This window comes from Anser anser (genome assembly GCF_964211835.1).
Source record: "Anser anser genome assembly, chromosome: 2".
Classification (NCBI taxonomy): domain Eukaryota; kingdom Metazoa; phylum Chordata; class Aves; order Anseriformes; family Anatidae; genus Anser; species Anser anser.
The window spans coordinates 138,019,495-138,041,776 of NC_139721.1; the positions used below are offsets into that span (position 1 = coordinate 138,019,495).

Sequence of the window (22,282 nt, forward strand, 5' to 3'; positions counted from 1 at the left end):
AAAACTATTCCAGCTGGCTCAGGGACCGTGGGCAGCTCCAAAGCAGGAAGCTACGACCAGTGTTTTAGGGGAGGGCAGGACTGTCCCTCTCCTTGCTTGGATTAGGTAGTACTTAATCAAGGTGGGAGAGGGAAAGGGAAGAAGACAGGAATCTGAATCTGGGTGAAACAACCTAGTTCTTAGTGCATCCATATATGCCCAGTCTTCAGAATAACAATCCTGTGTGATTTCAATCCCGCATAGACTAGGGTGTTAGTATGTGTGTATTTGGAGTAATGAGTCAAATATCTATCTAGTAATTCCAGCTAGGCAAATGTAACTATAACATTGCATGAGCAACCAAATTTGCCTTTGTTTGTAGTAAATATAGAGCTAAAAATAATTAGAAAGAAAAAAATAGAAACAATAACAACAACAACAGCAAAAATAGGTTTCTGTAGTCAATGTAGTTATGTTCATAGCCAGTCAAGCTGAAGAAGTCTTGCATTTGAGAGTGAACAGTGTTGTGAATGCATGTGCGGTAATATTACAGGTATCAATTTGAACCCAAAACTTGAAAGACAGTCCTGTCCCCAAAAAATGTTCCTCCCCCCCAAACCAAAATTAAAACAGTATTATCTCAGTTCCCCTTGCTTCATCCAGCTGAGAGGGAAATTGATTCCATGCACATGGACTTCTTACTGAAACCATTCATGCACCAGCTCCATGGTGTTTTAATGAGCCTGCTGTTGGAAAGTTCATCAGTCCCAGAATTTCGTAAGCCACAAGATTGGCACAAATAGTATGAGGTTATTATTTATTCATTTTTAAATATTAAATCATGCTTTTAGCAGTTGTCTCATTTTTTCAGCTTACTCCACCAGCTCCTAATATATGTGAGACAGGCATTGCGTTGCCAACTATGTCTGAAAATTGTGGCAGTGGATAAAAGATGTGTGAGTCTACTAAAATACCTACAATGGTACAAGTTTCCTGGTGGGACCAAGCAGACATAGGAAAAGAAGCTATAAGCATAGAAGTCATCTTTTAATGGTGTAAATGTGCCCAATTAGAGGAGCTACATCATCGTATGCAGAAAAGCCATGAGTCCAGGACTTTGTTGCTCATGATAACACGTAGCAATGTGATACAGTCAAAGTCTACAGCCTCATCTTGTGATCATGCTGTGATATGGGCACTGGATTTGGGACCTACGGGCTCCCTTTAATCATAAACAAAACATTTAACTGGTTTTAAAAAGCTAGCAATGCGTTCATATTCATTCTTAGATACATTTTTTTTTTTACTGTATGGAATAGTTATAAAGAATCTTTCAAACAAAATGTAGTAGGTCTTTATTCCACTTTCCAAACAAGCCATAGGTTATTAGTAGAATTTGAAATCAGATCCATCGCATGTACTTCTTCTGTTTTGAATCCAGAACCAAATGCTATGACAGGTCTGTGGAAGAAGGTGGGTCCCCAGCTGCCCCTAGCCTCCATATCTACTTGTGAGCAACCAAAAAGCAGTCAGCTCTGCAACTGTTTTAGAGCATTAAGCTTTGTGGAATAAATATGGTTAAGTGGTTTCAGGAAAAAAAAAAAAAAAACAGCTGAGTGTAACAAGAACACCTGTTTTTGAGCTGTCTCCAAAAACTGAAGCTGGAAAGGAAAGTTTGAGCTTCTATTACTGAGTGAAAAGAAAAACTCTTTTAGATGGATCATGTGGTAAAGTCTTGGCTTCAATGAAATCATTGTTGAAATGAACCCTGACTTCAAAGAGGATTGTAACCTCTCTAAAAACAATTCAGTAGGACAGAGTGGCACAAAGAGTGGCAGAGCTAATCTCTGTTAATGTGTACAGTACAGCACTTAAGTACTTAGCCAGAGTGATCACTCTGCAAGATGGTGTTGCAAACTGGCAAGGAGAGGGTATTGCATGGGTTGTCCTGGCTTCCATGCTTTGCACTTCTTGCAGTGCTCATGTACAAGCTTTTACTTGTCTTGCCTGTGAAATAAACCTTGATAGGTGACTCCCAGGGACTGTGAGACTTTCATTCTAAATAAGAGTTGCAACGTGGGAGATGTGAGGAACTGTCAGTTGAACAGCTGAGGTTGGAATTCACAGTGCCTCCGCTGTGGTCTTTGTGAGATTGCATAGCAGAAGCAAAAGAGTGCATTCAAGCTAAATTTGCAAGAATTTAAACTATTTTGTTAGTATAATTATTGATATCTGTCTGCCAAAAGATGACCAAGACAAAATGTAATTTCAGAAGAAATCAGGCCATCGATATGTGAGCTACTGTATGCATGTCCTTACCCATAAGAGGAGGTACGTGTTCCCACTTGTTTCCAGTGGATAACTAAGTGATAACACATAACAGAGCTTACAGGTTTTCTGGTGCTTTGAATGGAACAGGTAGCTTTTAACTCAGAAGAAATCTGCAGTCCAGTTCATCCTGTAGGCTGTTCTTCTAACTAGCATCAGTTTCATCATGCACTCATTTGGTCTGAATTAGCTGTTCCTACAGGTGCTAATCTCTCACAGACATAGCCCTTTAAGGTTGCATTTTGAAAAAATTAGGTATACATCTGGCAACAGATGTTCAACAGCAGAAGCACAGTTTCTGAACTGCTTAAGCATGTTCTTCATCTGGAGAAAGAAGAAGTAGAGAGGACAGTGGGCTTGAGGAAAGTGGTTCATAGAAATTCTGCTATTGTAGAGAACTGCTTTGAAACTTGCAGTGCAGGGTCCTCTACTCTAAACATATTCCAGTTTAGTCATTCCTTGTGATTAGCTGCTTTGCTGTTGGATGGTCTTGAGGAACAGACAACGAATCTGTAACTTTATAAATGCATGCCGGCTGGAGGATTTATGTATGTTATGACACCCTCACTTCAAATTAAGTAACAGCATGTCATCACTTAAAAATGTTTTTCATTAATATTGTTCAATTACTCAAAGCATTCAGGGACTAGAAAGACTTGTTTAAAGTCTGTGATCAACAGTAAACTTTCATATATTGGAACAGTAGAAACAAAATACAACGCCACTTAATATGGAGCTTGTATGTGGTCCAGATTCTTGCCATAGCCCAAGTGTATTAGCGTAGGCAAAGATGTAACTGAAGGTAAGGTGGTTTGGAAAGGACCCGAAGGGAAAGACAGCGTATTGATATAACACACCATAGAGGAAACTCTCTCTCAAACTGGAATCAATGGATAAACTTAGACTGATATATGTAGGGTAGAAAATCACAGGAAAAAAGTTATCAGTTTATCTGACTGATAATAGTGAAGACTTCAGTGTTGTTTTACCTCTCTGTCCATGCAACAATAACACTGTGAACAAAGCCTGAAAAGAGAGATATTTATTTATCAATACTACCATGTCAGAATTTGTGACGGTCTATGACATGGTTTTGTCTCGTTTCAGATGCCTTTTAATTTTTGTCAGTGATTTTCCTGTGCTTCAGCATATCTAATCACTTAGTCCTCACTGTTTTTAAGTAGACACTGTAGCTATGCAACAATAGGAATATTTCATTTTGCCTACTAGGTCCTGTATTTCTCCATGTCATAAAGCTCCTACTTTTTTCAGGTCATAGTTTAACCAGTCCTTTTTGTGCTCTGTTTTTGTTTTCAACACATTTCAGAAATGCTTTTCAAAACCAGAGCGAAAAAAAGATCTGTAAGATATTTTCAAATCTTCTTTATGTAGGAGAAGGAAGAGAGAAGTGGAGGGATCAGAAAATAAATCCATGAAAGAGAAGGAAAAAAAAAAAGGAAAAACAGAATGAAAACACCTGGATATTTGGGAGGGAAGGAAAAACAAAACCAATACAGTAAGCAAAAAGCACCTGAGTAAATACAACTATGAATGCTGTTTACAACTCAGGGTTTGCCTAAAAACTGGCGAACATCTTAAATGTGACTTGAGAGAGAACTGTTCACTTTATCATGCAGCAATTTTAAACACAGACTTTGCAATCATATTATCAGGTGTTTTCCAGTAGACCTTAAACCAACGTATCTAGTGGACCAAGAGTTCAAAAGTGTAATCATCCACTTGTCTGCTTGCTCACAGTTAGATTTTGGTAGGAGCAAAATTCAAACAACTCTTTTTTTTTCTTTTTTCATTTTTGTCTTTATTTTAACAAGCAAAGGTGGATTTTGTAGCTTAGAACTGTAAAAGCTACAGAGCTTGATTTGCAGCCTTTGAACCAAGGTACTGTACAGTTCTGGCCTGAGTTTGTTTTTGCCATTTTTGGAAATTATCTTGTTTTGTTACAAGAATGATTTAAGTTGCAAGTGCCATTAAAGTTCACCACACTCCAGACCAACTGTACTGGGAGAAGGTTCATTCCTTGGAAAGATCTTGTCAGCATTCAAAATTCTGTGCTTTGCATTTTTCCTCCTTTATTCTTCTGCCATTCATGTACATATGGGTGTGTGGGAGGCTGATGGTTTTTCCAAACCAGACTTAATAAAATTGGATTTTTTCTTCCTCCCCAGATAGGTGGCCAGCCTATTACAGACATATTTTTCAAGCATTTCTTAAATTGAATGGACCCAAGCCACAATTTAGCTTAGTGACCTTAGTGATCTGGCGGAACAATGACATTTTGCTTAAGACTTTACTAACAAAGGAGGGCAGAAGACCGTACTTGTTCATGTTATTCCAGTTTTCTGATAAGCAGGATTGTTTTCTCTTTAATCCTAACTCCGCGGCAGAATTCCCCTTGGCTTTGGGCAGAGGACAAATGCACATTAATGGAGTGAAGGGCAAATAGAATAATACCTCTAATTATCAAGTACAAAATAGATACGAGTTTCCAAGACAGCATCACCCCATTAAAAATAAAATACCTCCTTGTTTTTCAGCTCACATTTTCCGTCAAGCCTTTTCTAGCTGATATCTTTCTAAGTGTCTACGGTTGGGCTGATTGATAGCCGTTAGTCAAATCCAGTAACTGTATGGGTCTGTGGTTGGAGATGAGTGGTAAGTGAGTGCGAGCCCATTCACTTGTGGTTTTCCTTCTAGTTTCCAGCCATGCCAGACTTTCAGTCAGAGGAATAGATCTGTTGGTGAGGGAAACGGTTGGTAAACCATAGAAACCAAAAACTGTCACTGCCCACGACAGAAAAACAGAAGGGTGCCCTGAGGAAGGGGTAAGAAGACCTGGGTGAGCTGTTAGCTGACGGAGCTTAATCTGACTGTTAAGCACAGGTGTGGGCCAGGCCCAGCCAGGCCCAGGCCAGGGCTGGGTGCTGCAAGGTGGCAGCCTGTGGCCACATGCCGCCCAGGCCCAGACGGAGCTCATGAGAGAGCTCCCCACCTGCAAAGCCTCCATGTGCAGGTGGCACAGCACTCATTTGAAAGTCTTCTGAACGTATCATCCTTAAAAAAAATACATATTCCTTAGAGGGGTGGCATTCTGGTCTGTGACAATCTGAACTAGCCTGACCAGAGGTCAAGGGAAAAGAGCTTGTGGCTAGGAGAAAGACCACAACATGTCAGTCATGATGTAGATATTTGGAAGCCCTTGGTATTAACATTGTGGCATTTGTAATGGTATTTGTAATGTAGTTTGTATTTGGAAAAATGTAATTTGCATTTGGAAATAAGGCTGGCGGCAAAACCACCTGCCTCCCTCCTGGCATTGTGCTGGGAGGTCAGTGAGTAGGTGCACCACCTCGGTGCACTCTGGAGTGTCGCAAAGATGAGTTCATTCCGGGAATAAGCCAGGACATCCCCAGCTGCAGGTGGCTTTCAGCAGTTCCTCCACCAGCCAAAGAAGAGGGTAGGCACAGAGCAATCTTACCAGTGCCCCTTCCTCTCGGCCCCAGAGAGGGACAGCCAGCTGTACGCAGCCCAAAGACTTTGCTTTTGAAAGGGTCTCCTGGCTCTTTCACACAGCTTCCCTCTTCAGGAACTTGGCTGCAAGAGGCTTTGCTTTTTGCCTAGAGTTTGGCTGGGGGAAGCTCTGTGTACTTCTGTTTGACTCGTAATAGAACTAAACATTGTTTTTATTTACTTTTCTCTTTCATAAGAAAATGGCTACAAAAAGGTATTTAAACTCCAAGTGGGTGTACAGGATCCTTTCCTGGACACTGGTGCATGTGAGAGAGGGGGAGAGAAAGACTAGATGTTAACTGTGGGTCTTGTTGCTGAGCTCCCAAGCATGGATTTTTTCCAAATCGAGTGTCTAGTCAGAAATCCTGATCTGGCCAACTTTACTGAATTTTATATATTCGACTGTCCACAAAGGAAGTCTAATAATTAGCTACTATCGGTCAGTTGTAAAAACAGCATGTAATGATTGAGAGGTATGTAGGAGAAATCTGTCTTGAATTTGTGTCTTTTCATTTGAAAAGCTTTGCACTAGCACTTCTCCGTATGTAGGTGCTCACCAAAGCTGTTAGACATCTTAAAGAGAAAAAGATGGAGAAGTGGAAAGTACACATAAAGGAACTGACAACAGAAGGATTTTAAAAACACCTACCGACAATAGAGCAAAACATAACAGCTTTCTGAAACTTTGTACTATTCTGTACCAAGGAAATAATAGTCTGTGAGAGGAGAGCTCTAAACATCAGAAGAAAGCAAGAGGAAATGTGATATTCAGATTTCTGAAAGACCATTTCTCCAAGGTAATGGCAGTGCCCAGAGGCAGCTCCCTGCTGCTGCCTTTGTGGAGACACTTACCTACGCCGCAAGGGTCAGACCACTGCAGAGGGCTTGCCAGCTGGTCTGGGAGTCTGCGCGTTGGCTGTGGTTGCAGATGTCAAAGACCTAGATAGAGGCCTAATCTGGGGAGGAAGGGAGGTGGACATGGCCTCTGCTGCATGTGCATGCTGAATGTCCCAGGGCAGCACACATGGCACCCACAGGTAGCTGGAGCCGCCTCCACCATCAGTCCTTGGGGCCCTGCTGTTGGCTGTGCGCTAAAAAACAGAGAAGGGGCATGGCAGGATGCAGCTCACACTTGTTCCTGTCCTGTCTTCCTCTGAAGCCAGAGTTTGCTTTGTGATATGAATACATGTTGTTGCCTTCCTTCTCAATTTTGTTTGCACAATGCCTGTGGCAGTGCCATCGCATTTGCTTGTGTACTACTCTGCTTGACCAGCTAACATGCTGTCCATATACAAGTAAGTCCACGCAAGACTCAACCACCGTGGTGCACTGACTCTGCTAGAGACTGCCAGGATTCAACAAGTCAAGAGCTCTTGATGTCAACATGTGACATGCCTGGCTGCCCTTTTGTGCTGGCTGCATGCTTCATTTTGCAGTCTGAGGAAACAAACAGCAGTCTGGCTATGCATGGTCAAACCATATGACTTCTTCCAGAAACTGATGCATAATGTGCCCTGCTTTCCTTTTATAGATGTCCGGAATGCGTACTGTCCAGAAGCAACTCTAAGACAATCTCTGATGCAGTATTTCTTCTTTTACTCAAATATTCTCCATAGCTTCTCTCATAACGTATCCAGGTTTGTCAGTAATAAGTGCTTTTGGAATACAGTAATTTGTCAAATGGGAGTTTCATCCAAGGGATTACTTCATTTCCAGTGATTTATTCTACTGGGCTAGAATAAATTGGCAGAAAGATTCAGTTACTATTGATTGTGACTGAGTCTGAATCAGTTACCTGAAGATAAATGACCTATTCAGCTGTATCATCCAGAATTTGACCAACTATTGTGAATTATCAGATCATTTTTATTAGATTACGTACACGAATCAGGTTTTCTTATTATGTCAGTACAGCATACACACCAGTCTATGCAACTGAATGATTTTTAAAGTGCTCTTTATATCCAAATAATTGGAGTGCAAGCTTTCAGCATCTAAAGAAGTACACATAGCGTGGGAGATTTTTCAGTAATGTTGCTATCTGTAACTGTTAAATTAAGCCTAATTGGCAGCAATGAATCATACTCAGCTGCTGTAAGAATGAAGATACTTGGTTACAACTAGATCACATCAAACCATTAGAAATTGTAGAGTATATTTACAAAGTCTGATCTCTATCCTAGCTGCGTATCCTTCCCACTGAGGCAAAGAAACAGGCATGCTTGCTTCTTTTCTGCCTTAGCATCGGTTTTCCTTTTCTGGAAAGTAATTGCAAAAAGAGAGGTTCATGTTGCTGATTTCCTGGATCTTTTAAGTGTTTGATGGTGAGGACACTTCTCTGGAAAGTGAGAGTGGAGTTTAAAGAGGACCCAGACAATTTAGTAAACTCTTATTTTTGGTAAACTCTCCAGCCAAGGTTGTATAAAAAGCAAGGCATAAAATGGTTTACTGTGGAAGGAGGCTTTTCCTCAGTTATTCACATACATCAGAAGAGGATTCTGGTTTTTGAATTCTGAGCAAATCAGCACTTAAAGACTTAAAATTCGTGTCTGAGCTTCTATTGCCTTTTTCCAGTGCTCTCAGCAGCTCCCGATATTTTTATAAATTCATTTTCAGAAATGATAGCCAACTCCATCTGGATCTTTGGGAACTCCTAGCAGAGGACATGAAAGTGGTGAATAACCTGCTGATATGTGGACTGAAAAGTTCAAGACATGGGGTGGCTCAAGTAGCTATGGGTGCTCAGTACCTCAGAGAATGAGGAAACATCAATTCTGTAAAGTTAGTTTTATGCTATTCCCATTAAAATAATGTCAAAAAACAATGGAGTTTTTCCAGTGGCAATACAGAAGCAAGGCTATGTCTCAGTAAAGGCAAAGCTCAAGAGAAAACAGCATAAAAATTGTCCGAAGATTCATCTGGGATACTTTGAAACACACACAAACCTACAGTGTGATGTACTTGTGTCTCATTTACTTGTGTAAATGCTACAATTGCATAGGAGAGGGTGGCATCTAAACAGTGTTCTCACCAGGAAGTACTTTTTTTTTTCTCTTTTATATAAGAAATTATCTTACTCTTTCTTCTGGTTGGGATTCAAGTAAGAAATAAAGATTTCATTTGAAATCGCTAATAAATGAATAGTACAAATTACAGCAGAGGTCTCAACAGATGACCTCAGATTACCATGCACTGTCATGAGCCAGTAAATGTAAAGCTCACAGCTTCTCCAGCCTGATTAGGAGAATATATTTTATGGAACAAAGTATTACTTAGAGCAAAATTATACCTAGAGCTAGTTTAACTGGCCCTTGAAAATTGTACAAATTCTCCCTGTATGGTTGCTATACATTCTTTCTACCTTTAATGCTTATCTCAGGTTTTTCAGCAGGTGTTTATTAATTCACTGTAAGTCAGCACAGCTGCTAAAACTTAAAGTATTTTTCCACACCATCCTTCTAATCCACTTTCACGTCTTTTGATGCTCAGTCTCTGCAGCTGGAGGAAAAAATCTGAAGTTGAAATTTCACCTCTGCTCACACAGTAGTTTACTGCTCAGCACTGAAAGTGTTTTCCCTGCCTTTCTTTTCTGAAGGATTGTAATCCCCTTTCAGAGATTCTTCTGGCCAAGAGTGTTTTATTACACTTGAAGGTGATGAGAGATATGAGGGTGGGGGGCAGTTCTTCTGATGTTTCAGGATTATCTGAAAAATTAGAGAGGCTTAGTGCAACAGGTGCCATTAACACCTAATACGGGGGCAACAAAAGTGATCATAGATCAAAACATGTACTCGCTGCCACACAGCAGCAGCTCCAGCCCAGCTGGAGAGAAAGCCCAAGGGTTTGCCTCTTAGCTGGTAATGCTTTCCCAGAGAAAAAAATACCTATTTCTTGGATTTTATTGATTGCATAAAACATTAATGTTTCACTTCAAATATGGAAACCTGATATCTAATAGATCTCTTTTCTGAAGTCCCAAAGAGTGCCAATGCACAGCCTCTGTTATCTCATTGTATCACCTTTGCCACTGTGCTGCTACCGATGACAGCAAAGATTTGGTCTTCTAGGCTTTTTTCCTGGTGCTTTTCTAGTTTACTCTTCCCAGCTCTATAATAAATTAAAAATAAATAAATAAATAAATAAATAAAAATTAGGCTAGTAATTTAGTCAAATAGATGTACCTTTTTATGTGTAACTCATAATGGTGGAACTAAAGCCTCACTTATACTGGTGTCCTTTTTCATGATTTTACGTTACATATTTAGAGTATCAGCTCTTCTATGTACAGGGTGTACTTTAGTCTATGAAGCTGTTTGCGTAGCATCATTGAGAAAGAAATGAAAGCCTGGAGAACCTGGGAAGACATACTTGGATGATAATTCGCTAAGTATCTTAGGGTAGACTGAATGTGTATTATACCTGTTCCTTTTGCATTTACTTTCTTCTTTGATATAGAAAAATCAGGGGTAGGTAGGAGTTGACTTCCCTGTAGGAGTTGACTTTCCTCATGCAGTAATTGTGCAATGCTTTTCAGCTGATACAAGAATAACACTGTTAGACATTTGGGTACAAAGAGTTTATTGCGTGAGAAATTGACCTAATGGCACAAAATCTTTTAGTTTAAAGGTTTACTGGGAAAGCAATCTGATTGAAAATATTTTCAGATTGTGAAAGAGGAATTGTATTTTAATTAGGGCCTCAGACTTGAAAATCTATTACATAACCCCTTGATTAAAACTAATTCCAGCATTAGAGGCACTCTCAGAGCAAAGTCCATTTTAAAAGGTTTTTTTAGACCAGTGTATACAGTAAATGCTAACTGCCAAGCTTTGCAGAATCATCTGAACGTTCACAGAAAACTCGTGAAACTATAAAAAATTAATTCTATATCTCTGAAAATTCTGATTTGTGTGGATTTCCACAATGAAATTTCATGCATGAATAAAGCAACAGATATTTCATGTAGGAGACTGCTTTTATTTCATTTGCATAACTGATGAAGACAAGGAACAGACTTAAACCCCTGTTGCTTACCTTGGGGTAGGTCCTTGGCTGTGATATAGATATTTAAAAAATACTTTTTTAAAATACAGCATTAAGGAGCACCTTCACACTCTGACTAAATTGTGTCACTTTGGAATGCTGTCTGCTAGATTTTTAAGTGAGAAGTAAGTTATGAGCTTAATGAAAGCAGTGGTGGAAAATAGCTCTGGCCTGCTCTGGAAGGAGGATTGAGATCTTTTCAAGGAAAATATGGGTAAATTTGTTCACAGGCATAAACCTCTGGAAGTGAGGGTTGTCTAGAGCTCTGCAAACACATGCTGCCTGTTCACAGCATTCTGCACAGAGATTTGCACCGTTGCTTATGTGAGTGAAGTGGAGAGGAAAGAGCTCTCGGCTCCTATCCATCCACGCAGGATAGCCTTTATCTAACCCATGGTTCAACTACTGCCCTCCAACTCTAAAACTCAGTTGCACAAGAGCGAAGAGGCACGGCAGTTTTAGAGTGTGCAAGTTTAAAAAGGGGATATGAAATAGATTCAACAGAGAGAATACAAAAAAAACAAATAAGTGTTCGTGGGAAGAGCATGAGCGGGTTGTATTTTTCATACCTCTAGTTCTTTCTGAAGGCTATAAAAATGCAGAAGCCTGCAGTTTGGTTGTACAATTAAACTTGAAACAGCTGAGTGACTAGAGAGATGTAATTTAACTGTGAATAGATGTAATTAATAGATATATAGATAGATATTTGTATTGATAGATGTAATTAATAGATGTAATTTAACAGTGGTGGGGTGAGTGTTTAACACACAAATGGTTAATTCAGATTGCTGGTAGAAGTGTCAGTACAAACAAGACGAATGCTTCTTTTTGCTCTCTGAGCAAAGACCACACATTTTTTGCCTTTCCCTTTCTCCAAGGCCAGTTGTATGCATATTTCAGAGCTTGCTTCAAATGTTGGGACAGTTTTCAAAATGCCACTGTTATATCATGCTCACTGAGCTGAGCTAACTGTTCAGTTATAAACCCTGATGAAATAACCTACAAATCTTCTGGAGAAGCAAAATGTCCACAGATAAGAGAGTTGTGACGTATGTGCTTAGGGAATAAGTGAAGGACGTTCAACCTATCAAGGCTCTTCCATTAAAAAAAATAATGATAATAAAGGAGAAAAAAAAAGGGGGGGGGGGGGGGGGAATGTGTTACAGGAGGAACGCTGAAGCAGTACTGAAGCGGTTCTTCCCAGGAACGAATGGGATCTGCCCATGTTAGAGCATATAATGACTGAAGATAATATCTACGCTAGCCTTTCTTATTTATTTATTTTAATCAGGCATGCTATATCCTTCTGTTGAAACTCCTTCTTTTTCTAACAAGATGCTGTGAAACCAGAGCATACTTACCCTGATCCTGGGGTCATTGATGGCTGTGGTAAAGCTCCCTTTTAAGCCAGTGATGGGGGAGAAGGCCCTCCTTTCTGCTCCAAGGCCACCTGGGACTTTGTAAGGCAACGCTTACACGGAAAGCATCAAGCAAATGTTAAGCCCCCAGAGTAAGATCTTTCTCTGCCAATTCCTAAAGGAGCTTTGAAGATGCTCATATTTTCTCTTATTTAAGCTCTTTATCTTTCTCTTTGCTGTATTTTTAATCAACAACTGAATCTATGCAACAGGTTGGTTCTGCTTTGGTCATAAAGCTGTACACTGTGGCTCTGTTTGGTTTCCCTCTTACTAATGTTTTCCTTTCAGTTATGCATTCAAAGGGAACGGGTATGTCTGCCTGCAAATTTCTTGTGAATCGAACACCTTTACAATCCTGGCTCTTACCAGGCTGCCAACCTGTATGTTAAAAATGCTCAGAAAATCCAACATCTCCGTGTAATGCAAACATTTGTAGCAAAACCATGCAAACTTCTAATAATGAAAACCCACACCACGGAATGGTGATCTGGTTAGCAATCTTAACCCAAAAATGCATTGACAAAATGATACCAGATCTTTTTTAGTGTGTTTTCTCTTACTAGCAACATTATTTTCTATTTTTCCTTTTTACCTCCTTTTGGACACCAATGGCTTGTAGCTTTGGACCTCTACATGGGTGGTGTCCTGGAGGCTCACTGAAATGAGTCTTTTCCTTGCTGGCTTGTATCTGCAAGTTCAGAAAGCAACTTGCTTTCTCAGCTTCTTAGGAAATAGACTGTATGTGCATTCGAGGGTCAGAATATTGTCTTTAGTTTTAGAATTCATTGCTTCATTTTAAATAGGAAGGGGGAGCACATTCAACACATTACAGCACTGGATGTTTGCAGCACCTTTTCAGAAACTGCCTGTTTTCCTTTTTCTGCCGTTGCCTATTGAGTAATACTCAAAAAGTTCATGAGAAACTTTAAAGAAAATAGTCATTATTGCAATTCTGTTGATGCATTAGATGTGATTCTAACAATAGTTTAATACTGATACAACCCAAATGATCGTAGAGATGTTATTCATGATTATGGTACTATCCTACTTGAAGAATGATAAATTTCAAGTAAAAAATGTTGGCTATTTAATTGAAAAACTTAAGATGTCTGATCCATTTTTTGTCAGATTCTACCTGAACAGTATTTTCTCAGTCCTAATGTGCAGCCATGTCATCTTTCTTTTTATATGTAGGAGACGTTTCTTAAGTTTCAAGTTTTAAGCAATTTGTGATCAAGTTCCACACAAAGTAACTTCTTCCTATGCAGTGTCTGGCACCCACCCACACAGATATATTATTAAAGGGAAAGAAGAGGGAGAAGTACAAAAAAATGTTACATTTAAAATGAGAACTCTGAATTGCACAACAGCTGAGGCAAGTCACTTGCGACTGGAAGTGGGTAACTGTCCAGAGCATGCAATGTTGTCAGCTGTGCCCTGTCTTCAGAATAAAGTTTTGTACCTTACCATATTCATGAAACCTATTGGAAAGGTCATCTTTAAATAGGGATATATGTATTTTCCTTATATCTTGCTTTAGTTTTTCTTTTCATGCCTGTACACACTTGTCCAGGGGATCTATCAAAGAGAACCAGTGGTGGGAATAAGAGTGAGGAATCATCTCAGCAATAATCCCTCTGAATAAAGGTTTCCACAGGACAGTCCCGATCATGTTATTTCTAGTCATCTCATCATTCAAGTTTTAGGTCTTACTTGTTTTTAATTCTAAAAATGAAAAATATTTTCTTCATAACAAGTAACTACAAATCTGACAAAATTATTTGTCAAGCTATTCACATTTTGTAATAAAAATGAAAAAGGAAAAGAAAAGAAGAAGAAAAAGAAGAAAAAGGAAAAAAAGAAAAAGAAGAGAAAGAAAACAGCAACAACAACAACAACAAAAGAGGATGAAGCAAAAGAAGAAAAAGAAAAAAGAAAAGGAAAGAAAAGAAAAAAAAACATTTAAATATATCTCTGAGTCACAGACTATGTAGCTTGGCAGGTTTCCCATGGCATGATCCAGGATTCCTTGGCACATGTTTCTTGGCTTTAGCTTTTTTAGTTTCTTCACCGTCACCTTGTTGCTCTTATTATACACACAGGCATACAAACTCCTAAACTTAATTACTACAACTTTTCCAACTTCAAAAATTCCCTGTGCCACTTTCATGCACTGCTGGTATAATCTTTCCCCTTGTATTTTTCTTTCCACTATGTCAAATTACCATGGTCTTTCTTTTACCAGCTTCCACAGCTTGTCTCTCTAATGCCTTCAAAGCAGCAGCTACCTGTTCTGAAATTGCTGCTCTTCTTCCCAGCACTTGTTGCTGCCTTTTCAGCCTTACTTGCTCAAAAAGCAAGTTGTATCTCTCCCATCCATGATGCTCTTTTGATTTTAGGGAGTTCTTTTATGACTTCATTTGGTATATCTGGATTGTCAATATACAGACTTTTCACCATGAATATTATACATGTTCAAGTCACTAATCAAGAGATTATCCTTCTTGTTTTTCCATGGTTGCAAGGATGGTGATCGGATTCCCAGCTGCTGTTTTCACCACACTAAGCTAATGGACTAGCAGACAGAATCCAGATAGATATTTTGGAAGTTATTTCTTACATATCTCGTTCTTACATATCTAGCCTTGGAGGCAATTGTACTGGCAAGAGTAGAATTGCCATAATAGCTCTGTAATGTTTTGGTTAGAAAAATAATTTCTTGACTGCTCTTTTCCCCTCCTCAATGCTGTTTTTCTTTACATGAGCTTTCTCCCACATATCCGTTTTATTGCATTTTAATCACTCAGTATCAGAATTTGAAAAAGTTTCCAATCAGAATTTCACTAATTGACTCAAAACGTCAGCCACTGACAAGAAACCTGCAGAACTATTTTCCTGTGCTTCGATGCATGTATTCTTATAGCTAGATTTTTATATTTTTTCACTTGTGGCTGCACTACAGAGTAGGCTAGAGCAGCATTTATCAACACCTTTAGTTCCAATCCCTATGAAAATTCTAACTTTTCTTACACTAAGTTATGGACTGTCTTTGTTTTGTGGACCACAGGCTGAAAATAAAGCCTAGAAGTAATGTGGTCAGTTTACAGTTAAACCTCATTTATCTCTGGGGTGTCATTGCATTGTCATTGTATACAATACTTTTAGAATTGCTTTGGCATGTTAGCAGAGTTGCACCAGGGAGAATTTTTTCACAGAGACTTGCTTAGCAAATGTTTATATCTCAGTTTTTACTGAGTAGCACAGACATGAAACACAGTGTCTATGAAATAAAGTACTCAACCTTTCAGGCACCCATCTCCAGTTCAGATAGATAGAATAATCAGTGAAGGGGAAAATCAGCATGAAACAACATGAACTGAGTATATTCCTTTGGAAGAGAGAAAAGAGCATAAAGTTGGTGAATGGTGAAATCTAATTTGTTCAGCTAAATGTAAGTATGAGAGCCTTTCAGCCAAAGGATTAGTGGTGTAAGTCTTTCTAAACTATAAGCAGATGCTAACATGTTGAGGATTTGTGGGGTTTTACATTGCAACCTTATGTCGTGATCCGTACTTTTATTTTTGAGTTATCACAGAATCACAGAATAGTTGAGGTTGGAAGGGACCTCTTGGAGGCCATCTGGCCCAAACCCCTGCTCAAGCAGAGACAACTGGAGCAGGGTGCCCAGGCCCATGTCCAGGTGGCTTTTGAAGATCTCCAATGAGGAAGACTCCACAGCCTCTCTGAGCAACCCGTGCCAGGGTTTCGTATTCTGCACAGTAAAGAAGTGCTTCCTGATGTTCAGGGGGAACCTCTTGTGTTTCAGCTTGTGCCCATTCCCTCTTGTCCTGTTGCTGGACACCATGAAAAAAGCCTGGCTCTGTCCTCTTTAAACCCTCCCTTCAGGTATTTGTATACATTGGTGAGATCCCCCTGAGCCTCCTCCTCTCCAGGCTGAACAGTCCCAGCTCTCCCAGCCTTTCCTCATAAGAGAGGTGCTCCAGCCCCTTCATCATCTTTGTGGTCCTTCACTGGACTCTCTCCAGTACTTCCTTGTCTCTCTTGTACTGGGGAGTCCAGAACTGGACCAAGCACTCCAGCATCTCGTCGGTGCTGAACAGAAGGCAAGGATCTCCTCCCCTGACCTGCTTGCAACAGTCCTCCTAGTGCAGCCCAGGAGTTACATCCTTCTTTGTGTTGGACTGTGATATAAAAAGGTAGATAGATTTATCCTCTGAAAACAGTCACAATGCAGACTCATAGCTAGTATCAATTTCATTGTGTAGGTGCATGTCCATTCTGTACCTCAGGATCTTGTTCCACTATAGCTCCTAGCTCTCAAAAGGACATGCTCGTTAACTCATTTATTTTATCAGGATAGGATAATATGATGTCTCCAGCTCATCTTCACAACTGTAGGCTAAGGGCACTCTGGTCCCAGATTAGAAATGAAAGGTTTTTTCCTCCAGTCAGTGGACAGCTTCTTTTCAGAGGCACTGGATAAAAGTCTAGCTCCAAGGAACTAGAGAAGGATTGGTCAAATACGATAGATACCTGTAGAGTCCCTGAAACATTTCCCGCCTCCCTTCTCCTTCTCCCCCCCCCCACCCACCCCCCAAAAAAAATCAAAAAAAAATCAGCAACCAACAAAAATAGGAACGTATGGGATCATGACAGCATTTGAGACTTTTTTGAACTAATAGGGAAATTAAATCTGCTTTTTGGTGCAGCGTAATTTTTTCTATCCCATATTCTTCCTTGTTCAGTTGTGGTTTTTTTGTAATAGCAATGGTGTTGGAGCCCTCAGAGCATGGATTTTGAAGTAAGCAAAGTCAGGGAAAAGTCAGAGTCAGTCAAAGTCAGTTGAGAGGATCAAGGAACCACACAGAAGCTAAGTGTATTCTCGTGTATAGCCCTTTCCTCCACTGGAATATCTCCTCTTTCCTGAGACACACATACACAGGTTTTAGGAGTTTGTTGAAGTCAGAGGACAAACACAGTTTCTGTCACAGGAGACAGAGCCAGGTCCATGCCTTTCTCTAGTAATAAAGAAGGAATTCAACAAAATCAATCTTTCAAAGTGTAACCAGTCCTACACAGATTATCATCACAGAGAGGAGAATATATCCCCAAGTAAGGACTTCTGGATTCAGCTTGCATAAATAAACCTCAGGGAGTGAGTGGGTGAGTGAGTCAAGTGAAAGACACAAAGAACAAAGGTGAGATTTTACATTTCTGTGGCTGCTGGGTATGCTCCCAGTTCAGTGGTACTGGGAGAGCTACCATCATCTACCTTTAAGAATAGCATTAAAAAATTATCAGCTTGAGGTGGAACTTGCCATACATGGTGTACTGGACTTGCAGTGCTGGCAACTCATTAGTAAAGACTAACTAGCGCCAAAATGTGAGATGAGCTCTTCATACAGCTGCTGATTAAGTGGATCTACTTCCCCAATCATCCGTCCAATATTCCAATTGAACTGCCAGCCAAAATTCATGAGGCAAATTTCATTACATTAGTGGTGCCTAGCCTAGAGTTGGCATTCTGCTGTAGTCATGATGGTGGGATGGATAGGAGTTTGAAAGATGAATTAATAATGCTTCATTATGATGAAATATCAAAGTATGTTGGAAGGTCACCTTGTGTTGTATAATTATATATTCAAAAGAACTTAAATTCCTTCTTCAGCCCTCAGTGAATCTGAGACAGCAGCAGCGATGGGAAAAACCTCTCTTAAAAATCCCAAGAATCATACTTGTTTTGGCATGACACTGCCTAAGGTGATTTGCGAACAAAGCTGACTTTGCCAAGCTTTCACATTAACACAAGGTTCAGCATACATTTTAAAACATTAAATCTGCTTTCCATTTGCATGGATAGGATTATTTGATTGTGTACGTTTTGTTAGTTTAAAAGGCCCCAATATTCTAATGCTACAGCCAAAATGAATTTCTCAGTAACTTTTCTTCTGAGTAACAAAGACTGTATATTCATAATTTTAAGAAGTCATTCAGAAAACTTCTCAGGTTGTCATATTGTCTGACTTTGGAAGATATGGAGTGTACCTGCTGCCACAAACAATACCTGGATTATAGCTACTGACCATCCTGAAAATCAGGCTCAAAACTGACAACAGAAGTAGATGCTCATATCTGAATGAAGTTTCTTTTTTTCTTTTTTCTTTTTTTCTTTTTTTCTTTTTTTTTTTTTGTAGAAGTCAGTATTGCCAAGTACCTCGAGACTTATAAAGTACAGAAGCCTCTGAGTTGAAACAGTCTTGTCAAAGAGGCTGCTGTTAGTAAATATCCTGTATATCTGAGAAGCAGTGTCTGCCATTATTTATCATTTATTCAGTCATAATAAATAAAGCCCTTGAACAGGCTACCACATTTTAGCCCATCAATTTAAAGCTGATGTCATATGGTTTCAAATTGGTCTTGATGAAATTGTCCTCTCAGTGTCCCTACCCGAAGCAGCTTGCAGTATAAATTGATAGGACATGACCTGGATGGCAACAAACATGGACGGACGCAAAATGCATCAACATGTGTTCCAGTTATTGCTTTGCTCTTTTTCTTGGTGGCACAGATTTCTGCAGACATTATTATGTCTAACTGAGACCTGTCACTGTTCACTGGATCTGCCTGGTATATTTGGTGTTGACCCACAGATAAGCAGTGACATGGAGCTCTACTGTCCGTGTGAGAGTTGCAAGACGTATGACGACCATTTCTCATAATTAACACATGGTTGGCAACAGGAGACCCAAATCATACAGCTGCTCCTGCATGTGGGCAATGAGAGGGGAAGGACCATATCCAGGTACTTCTTGGTGTCCCAGTGTAGATGGGAGAAGTCTTCTTTTGTAAAGTGTAAGATCTCTGGTTATCACAGCCTTTAAGGACCTTTTTCATAAAGAAGAAAAGGAGTATGCAGAGAGAGGCAGCAGAATTGACCTTTCTTCAGAATCAAAGCCTGAGAGTGAAAACATGGGCGTGTGCATTGTCTGTCAAGTCCTCATGGCTCCATTGACTAGTTTGGGAAGCTGTAACCGTAATTTACAGCTTGCGCTGTACTCCAAAAGAGAGGTATAGCCAGACTAGCAGTTGACCCAAGTTAATATTTCAGTTTGCAGCACGTCTGGACTGCATTTCTTGGAGTAATCTACCGTGTCTGACCACATCTTGTTGAATGAAAACGGTACACAGCATCTGGGGCCTGTTCTTCACAGGTGTCCTTAGTCTTGACTGGATCCTTAATCAGCCACCAGTAATCTGCTGGAATCTCTTGGGAGTTTAGACATAAAATTGCACTGTTCATTACATCTTACTGTACTCCAGGTAAACAAAGCAATACAACCATACAAATCTGAATTTCCTATTTTAGGCACTATGGGGTGATCGTATTTTGTAAATTAGAAGAGTAAAGATATTTTAAATTGCACTTTGAGAAGAAGACGTGTGTACCACTCTCTGAAAGCATTTTTAGTCACTGTGTTTTCTGAAAACTTTTGGAGATTCCACCTATTAATTTGTGTCTTTCCTGAATATATCTTTATTTATGCAGCAGAAGTATTCCTCTCCTTCAAGGTAAATTCTGTATCGCTTCACACTCCATTCTTTACAGACCTTCATAATTGCATTGTCATTTATTTGACCCTTTAAACTTAGGAGTGCATTTCTGATATACAGAGAATTTAATTTTGAATTTATACCATAATAACACATCCTTAATTTTATTATATTTTAATGAATTGCATGACATTCACTGTGTTTTTGTCTCTTGAAACAGCTGTTTAAGTATGTTCTTTATTATAATCAAAAATATTTTGTTAATGATATAATTCAAAGGGTAGTATTAGGTGAGAAAAGTTATTTCATTCACATTAAAGGACACAAATTCTCAAAAGTAGCATATTCAGATATGTTTCATCTGCCCTGTTTTTTATCAATTTTAGTAGGAACTTGAAAGGTACACTTACAGACTGGATAAAACATGAAGGCAAAAGAAGTGAGATCTCAGAAAAATAACGTTTTCACCCTACGTTGGCACCTGTCAATGGCAAATATAAATTTACATTAATTAAAGCAAGTCGTATCCTAAAAATATTTCTTTTTTCTTTCAGACCACTCTTCCGTGGAAATTCAGATGTTGATCAGCTAGGAAAAATCTTTGAGTAAGTAATATCTAGTTGCATTATGTCAATATCTGTTTAATATTGAAACACTGTGAGGTTTTTGACATGTTTTTAATGCAATAATGTGTCTAGAACAAAGTATTCCTAGAACATATTTCCTATTGCTACCCTATGCAACCTGATATTTCCGTGCATTCTGTGTTAGAGTGGGAGGAGGAAGCAACATGGAATATAGTTCTGCAGAACTAACAGCCATCAGCAGGAAGTTACAAGAAACTTCTGTTTTGGGCTTTTTAAATCTCTTAAACATATTGTGCATATACTATTCATGAAATTTCCCAAAGTTAGATTCAAGAGATTCTCTTCACTTATAACCAAAAAATATAGAGTTTTCATTTTTCAGTAATTTCTTTGTAGATTTCAGAAAACGTTAGAAACCTATAAGACTGTAATTAAACTGAAATGCTGAAGATGTTTACCAACAGCTTCTTCATGGAAAAGCCTTCTGTGCATAAGAAATAAGAAAGTAGCTATTAAAAATATTGCGTAGCCTGTTAAAATGTTTACCAGTCCAGATAACTGTGAGAACAGAAGGAATGTCAGCATACAATATGTTTTGTTGGAATTAACTAATTGGCTTTATTTTAAAACCATTTTAAAATTCTAGGAGTTTGTGTTTTTCTTCTTCATATACATAGAATATGTTGAGGAGTTGGAGAGGCTATGAAGTCTCTGATGTTTAAGAGAGATTAATTCTCTTCAAAAATATGTTCTTATTAAAAAAATAATAAAATGATTGATATTACCAATATGATAATTAAGTAGGAATATATCTTTCTTTTTCCTCATAAAAGCTCTTCAGAGCAAGGAATGGCTCTGAATTTATAAGAACTGTGTAAATTTAAGATCCGATGTACATGGCACGTCATTAGGAAATCAGACCCATCTACAGCTGGTCCCATGCTACAGCATGAGTGCTCATTTGCCTGAGTACCTCTGTCTTCCCTTTTATATGGAGGGGCTGCAGGGATCTAGGGATCTGCATGAAAGCAGAAACAGGGGGAGAGAGAAAAAAGGTTGAAACATTACTCTTTGAAACATATTTCAGAGACAAGATAGTAAAATTTCTAGGGAAAAGAGCTTAATTGGAATAAATAATGAATTTCTTTGTTTAGCCATGTTTCCAGTTCGCAAATCATAACAGATTTGTTTCTAAGGATTTTCATTATTTAATATGAGGTTCCTAAATTGCAGGTCTTGATTTCACACAGTTGACTTCCTTTTCCTGCATACCATACCAGTGTATGTGACTCACTTGCGTGGTTAATTTGTCATGCGCTGAATAGCTCTTCCTGCACAATCCAGAAAAATCAGTCCTTAAAGTTTACTTTTTCTTCTTCTGCCAAAGCTACTCTTTTAGTCCTACAAAGTTCTGCTTTATTAAATGAAGACAGTTTTGATACATGCGACATATTTTTAATAATAATAACAATAATAATAAAGACATAGCTGTGGTTTATTTAAAGGATTTTGATTTGTTTATTACATTTAAGGGGAAAAATCCAAATTAATTGGGATAGGATTAAATGCATAGCTGGTAGCAGCAACCTCCGATGGGATCTTTTCATCCCTAGGGGGCGAGATTACCTGTGCAGAAAAGAATTCATCAAGAAAAGAAAATGCTGTGCTAATTTTAGAATAAATTCCTTATTACACGTTTACTTAAAGAGAAAGTTTGCTTTTGTTTCTTTTTGTGCAGTTCTCCTTAAATAGTTCAAAAGTCTCTTGCTTGGGTTTGGGGGCGAGGGGGGGGTATGCTAAATAGTGTTTATTTTGTGTTTTCACAGC

At 39.0% G+C, this 22,282-nt stretch overlaps 1 protein-coding gene across 2 annotated transcripts in view; it reads left to right on the top strand.

The window, feature by feature from the left end:
• CDK6 (cyclin dependent kinase 6) overlaps positions 1–22,282 on the top strand; it is a 143,203-nt gene that overhangs the window by 102,310 nt on the left and 18,611 nt on the right. For both annotated transcript variants that reach the window (XM_083826929.1, XM_083826930.1), the window contains exon 6: positions 20,423–20,473. In XM_083826929.1, coding sequence (XP_083683055.1) covers positions 20,423–20,473 — 51 coding nt within the window. The remainder of the gene's footprint in view (positions 1–20,422; positions 20,474–22,282) is intronic.